Source organism: Vanellus vanellus, assembly GCF_965231255.1.
Source record: "Vanellus vanellus genome assembly, chromosome: 2".
Taxonomy (NCBI): domain Eukaryota; kingdom Metazoa; phylum Chordata; class Aves; order Charadriiformes; family Charadriidae; genus Vanellus; species Vanellus vanellus.
In genome coordinates, this window is record NC_138906.1 from 59630376 (window position 1) to 59636375 (window position 6000).

At 38.0% G+C, this 6000-nt stretch overlaps 1 protein-coding gene across 1 annotated transcript in view; it reads left to right on the forward strand.

The window, feature by feature from the left end:
- The window catches only part of BBS9 (Bardet-Biedl syndrome 9), a gene marked incomplete at both ends in the record, with an annotated part of 316065 nt that extends 310385 nt beyond the window's left edge, over positions 1 to 5680 (forward strand). Inside the window, one exon of the mRNA XM_082499654.1 lies at positions 5640 to 5680. Coding sequence (XP_082355780.1) covers positions 5640 to 5680 — 41 coding nt within the window. The remainder of the gene's footprint in view (positions 1 to 5639) is intronic.
- Between the last annotated feature and the right edge of the window lie 320 nt (positions 5681 to 6000).

Below are 6000 nucleotides of genomic sequence, written 5' to 3' on the forward strand. Positions count from 1 at the left end.
CTTAGCTGCCCTAAGTAATGTAATGAAGGTTGAAGACAACAGTATTACACAAAACAAGAATAGTATAAGCTATTAATTATCAGGATAAAATTAATGATAGGGATATTTGGTTGCTTTGGAAAACAAAGAAACAAAACAAAGAAATTGCCTCGGAAGGGACACTAACTTTTCCTAACATGTCCCGTTTCAGTCAGCCTGAGTTGCCACGAGCCCATGTCTGCAGTGTCTCTATTGAGGGCTACTGCCTAGGGGCATGAATGCACCATAACTTTGTAAGGTGTTTAAAAGTTAATTTAAAAAACAGTAAAACATGTGGACACTTGATAAATGTTGCCTTTGTCGTTGTTACCTCCTCGTTATCTCCATTGTGTGACACTGCTACTACATGTCACTATTAAGTCAGAATGACAAAAGCAAGATTTTTAGCAAGGCTCTTTAAGTTTTGTGGGAATAGACCCTACTATCCCCAAGCTAAGAGCTGCCCCTTCTACCCCTGCTATTTCGTGACAGTTTAGAAACTTTAACTATTGATAGCTTCATATAGGTCAGACTTGTTACGTTAGTTGCAGTTAGTAGGGGGCATATTTAAGAGTGAGTGATGGAAACTGTTGTTTCACATTATCCGTCCTGTGATGTATGTGTTCCCTTAGGGGAAAGAAAAGTTCACTGAATGAAGTCCTTTCTCTCAGTCACACTACTTCCTAAATGAAAAGCAAATTTATTTGATTTACACAATTCTTTAATGAATGAGTCAGTCCATGCTTCCCACTCATTCAGCTACCATCACTCCCCTTTCAGATACAAAACTGAGCATTTTTAAGTTATGTATGCAGTGATCAGTGACTCACTGGTGACTTGGGAGGCAGTGGTAAGGCTCACTCTCAGTTTATTATTCCATAAAAAGTGATACAGAATACTGATCGAGTCCAGTTTCTCCTGTTAAAGCAGTGTAGGAAAGTTTGTAGGTTGTCCATCATGGTGATCACTGCATTAGAGTTGATGATTTTTCACTAATCCCTTTTGCACTCCAACTAAACTGTGTCAGTTTGCTTGGGAGAAGCAAGATATTGTTGTGTTCTTAAACTTTCTGAAAAACACTTTGGATTGTGTTCATGGAATAAAGATTATATACTAAGAAAAAGGAAGCTGTATATATTTCCTCAAGCAGTTTATAATGATAAAGAAAATTATTAGCAGTGGGACTAATGGGGCTGATTAGATGGGACTTCTTAGAAAGAGAGTTATCATGGTTTTCAGAAATACGACTTGAAGGTGCTGGGAAAAATCTGTTGTCTTTTGTTAACAAAAAAAGCAAAAAGCTATTAAATTTGGTCATTCGGAACATTTTGTCTTGGATCCTGAAACAACAATTGAAAACAGTTACTTTAAAGGTGTAGTTTGTTCTAAAGCTATTTTATGTCAGATCTAGAAATAGCAGTATTAACCATCAGGCCATGAGATGGGGTGTTTTTTTCCTCTTTTAGGTGGGAATAGCTGAAGAAAAGGGCGCCTCCCTTCTCTAACTTAATCTGAACTCAAAATAACTTTTGTCTTGTTATAACAGCCCTTTTTCTGAGTCACTGTATGAAAAAGAGACTGGGAAGCATTGGATATTGTAGATCAAACACTTCAAAGCCAACTTTGACTTAGTTTTATGCATGCTTCAGCGTAGACTAATGTACAATAGTATCCAGGAAACTCAGCCAGTAATTCATAAGAGTCCAAAACGTTCTCCTTAGGATGAATCATAGCAGCATAAATGATAGGATTGGAGAAGATCCTTTAGGTCATCCAGTTCAAAGCCTGTGTATCTTCCTCTTCGCTAATCCCCACTAGGATTTCATCTACCCTATCTTTGCAAACCTCTCATGTCCTTGACTCAGCCACCTCCCTGGGTAGTTTCTTCCATTGCCTAATTGTTTAACCTGAACATCTTAACCTGAAAGCGATCCTTTCTCCTCCCTTCTGCCATCATGCTCAAATATCATCCCTCCCTTTAAATGTTTTGGGTTTTTTTTCCTCTCTAGCTGCATGAATAATAATTCCAGGGAAGCTGAGGGTTTTTAGCTGTCTTTGCTTCTCTCACTGTAGGTGATTTTCTTCAAACTTTCAGTTTTCGAGACTCAAAAATACATTTTGATCTAGAAATTAACTTTCTGTGACTCAGTGATGTGTATGCATTAAGTTGTGCTTTTCAAGAGGCAAATTAACACCACTGTGGCTTTGTTTATAGAAGCTACTTTCATGAGGGTGCTAATGTGCTTTGGCTGACAAATATACAAAACAATTTGAGGGTTTTAAGTGACTGAAGGTGGAATCTGTTTTTGACCTCAGATATATGCAATCTCATGTTACTAATCAGGATATTAATTTAATCATATATTTTAACTCTATTTTGAAAACTTGCTTACAAAAACTCCTGGGGTTGCCTACTGCAGAGGAGTTAAAATTTATCATTATTATTTCCAAAATCAGCTGTTCATAGCTGTGTTGATAGAGATATAATTCTTTTAATATGCATTTGTCTAAGTGTGTGCTTTTGGGATTTTGGGATGACCTATAAAATGAAACCTTGAGAACTTCATAATGGGGGATCTGAAGATGGAGGGAAGCTTTTTTTTCCCCTGATGAAATGAGGTAAAGGAGCTTTAATCTACAGAATTTTTTATTTTATACCCTGTATTCCTTAGGATCTGCCTAAGCTTGTCAGAATATATTCATGAGAAACCTCTCTGATGTTAATCATCTCATCTACTGTGATACAGCATGTGCCACTTAGATCGATGTGTGAAATTTATGTTTTTCTCCTACATGACTAATAAATATTGCGTGTTGGATGTCAGCTCGTCTCTCCCACAGTTTACTCATGTGGTAGTTCTTTGATCCATGCAGAATTATTCCAGGTTCCCTATAGCTGTGTACAGTGCTGTCGGGCAAAGTTGTGTGAAATTGAGGTAAATCCTGCTATATTACTTCAGTTCTGCCAGCCCACAATTACCGTTAATGCTAGGTTTAGTGGATCCACTGTGTTTCATGAGCTTGAAAGTAACCATTCACATTGCCCATTTTGGCATGGCAATTTGTAGAAGTACACACAAGGGTTATTTGTAAGAAGTCAATATCATGGAAATACAGGTTTTGAAAGCAGTATCTTGGGCGCTATTTTATGGCTCAAATAATTTTTTTTGTGTGTTAGCATGTTAAAAATTAAAATGTAATAATAAAATGATATGTTTTCAGCCTTACAAAGGAAAAGATGCATTAGGAGATTCTAGCCTTTTCATGAAGATTTTACACCCCCCACTCCCATCTTTGTAAAGCTCCCTTCTTTAATTTCTGTGCTCTTATGCTTCTTAGATGTCCTTTAGCCAGTCCTCAAATGTATTGAGGTTGGGGGCACTGTGCAGTGGCAGTGTTGCATGTCTTAAGTGTGCAACGTAGTGGGCAGTGTTAATGCACAGCTTAGTGCCTCTTGGTCTCTGGTAAATTTGTGGGTATTCTCTTCAGGTACAAAAATCTGACCATAATCATACCACCTTTTTGTTTCCAGTCTGAACTTCGTGCATGTCCAGCATCTGTAAGAGTGCACAGAAACCAGTTTCATAATCCTTGCAAACTCTTTTCCTTGATTATGGTGGGAAAGTGAGGCATTCTCCAATATCTTTCTGTGTAGTACAGAGTTGTAAACAGCTCCAGATGTGATCTCAACAAAGCTATATAGTCAGGAACAGTATTAACTGTGAGCTCTGCAGTGGCTTCGGTGGTCCTACGCTGCACTGAGCTACGTGGGGTATTTCACTGCGAATGCATGTCTTTGACAGCTTTTTCCACTGTGTTACTTCTGCAGGGCTTTCCTCAGCAAGTATGTGTGTTTAAGATCGTTACTTCCATGATGTATTTCAAGTGGTATCTCCTTTCATCTTCTCTCAGCCTTGGTAACCTCTCAGTCCTAGAGCAATATTTCTTTTGCCTCTCCACTGTTGGTAGCTCATCTTGGTTTCTAATAATCCACGCATTTCATTACCATGCTACCTACCTCCTCCTTCCCCTAGACCATTAATGAAACAAGATGGGACCTGCTGCCGGTCCCTTTGGTGTCCCAGCATGTGCTATGTGCTAAGAGTTTTGAACAAAAGAACTACCATTCAGGGGCTGACCTTTGTAAACCCAAGTCAGCTCTTAACATGGTATTTTTAATTGTCCTTTAAAAAAGAAAAAAAGTAGACACTTCAGTGAGGGGAACTTCTTAGCCCCTTGGGGGCCTCGGGCTTCCAGCTGTTGCTGAAACTTTACTGCTTTAGTCTTTTGTATCTTGGCAATTTTATCCTTGATCTCCCGCTCTTCTAGCTTCACTGATGCTTTCCTTCAGTCTCAAGGCTTGAGATAATTTTTTTTCAGTTTAGTACCGTCAGCCATGAAAACTATTGTAAATGCTGAAATCCCCAAGCACCAAACAAACATTGATAGTGTAAAATAAAAACTGAAAAAGAAGTCTAGATGCTTTTGTTCATGTGGAATTGCACAGATGTAAATGAAAGCATGTTATTCTAAAATTATGTAGCTTGTTGGTGCTAAATTCTGTGTGAACGTGATTGTGAAGGTAGTCGTGCTGACAGGTGACTGGAGGCTTGGGTCTAGAAGCCGTAGATGCTCAGGTTTATTCTGCTGACCTGCTGGATCATTTCACTTCACTGGTCGTATGGGGGTTTCAGCCTTCTTCAGAGATGGTTTATAAGGGGGAAAAAAAAAAAAAACCAAACCACACAAACCCCAAACCCCATAAAAGCTGTGTGTTATTTTTATTGTTATTCATATATCATTTGGAGATGGTGCCAATTTATTTTGGATTGCTTTACATTCATTAGAAATGGATTTAAGTTTCATTTTTACCCTAAAGTAAGAGTGGAGATGTAAGAAACTGCTGGGTTAAATAATCACTTTAATTTAAAGTCATGAAACTATGTGCGTATACAAATTTGTGTGATTATTCACTGTTCTTTTTCTCCCTAGATAGTCCCTGCTTTTTCTACCCACTTTTCCAGTCCTCCCAGGTCCATTATTGCAAAGATTAATATCCAGTCAAAGACAGATTAATCTCTTGAACTGATATTTGAAAATAGGAAACTCATACTCTTTGTTTAAGGCAGAAGTCATCTTCAGTACAGGGGTCTTGGTATTTTCCCCTTGTTAGTCTTATATAAAAAAAGAAAAAAAAATCCATGTTAATGAGTTTATGGAGCCTAATTTTCTGTTGTTTTGCAATTTGTATTGCCAGTTCTACCTAGAAAAAGGGGCAGGTCAACTGCAAGTAGATTGGAGTAACTGTGTCTCAGACCATATGCCCAGTTGTTCTCTCATTTTTGATATAAAAGTAGTCCATGATTTTATGACTTAGACTGTATCATCCAGCATATGCATAAAAGCTGATGTGAAATTGCCCCTACTGCCTTAAGTTTTTATATTTTCTAAGTTTGTGAGTGCTTGAATTTGCAAGTTATGCATTTTTATCCTGTTTGGCATGTAATAAATTGTTTCCTCAAGCTATAACCAAGGCTTTTACAAACTGATGGAATCAACAACATAGTGCATGTAGTTGCCAAGTATACTTAATTTTTAAGCATCTTCTTTCTGCTTTATAGGTTTGCCTGAGGATGCAGCAGAGGAAGCAGAAAAGCCATGAAATCTGAAGATGACCCTCAGGAGGAATTTCTATCTGATGTCAAATGCATTTGTAATGCAGCAGTACCAATCCATTTTACTCTGTACTGACTGCAGCTTCCAGAAGGAGAGGACTGTGCTAATTTGTACAAAAAAGTTCCATTCCAATAATTTAGGTTGGGTCTCCCTGCCAACTAATAGCATCCTTTCTGTGAGCAAAATTTAAGCACTTACTCAACTGTGGTAGGGGTGTTGTGTTATGTTTTGTGATATATCAGCCCTTTCTAAGGATTCAGTCGATTGATCAAAGGCTGTTTACACATAGTTAATATCAACCTTTGT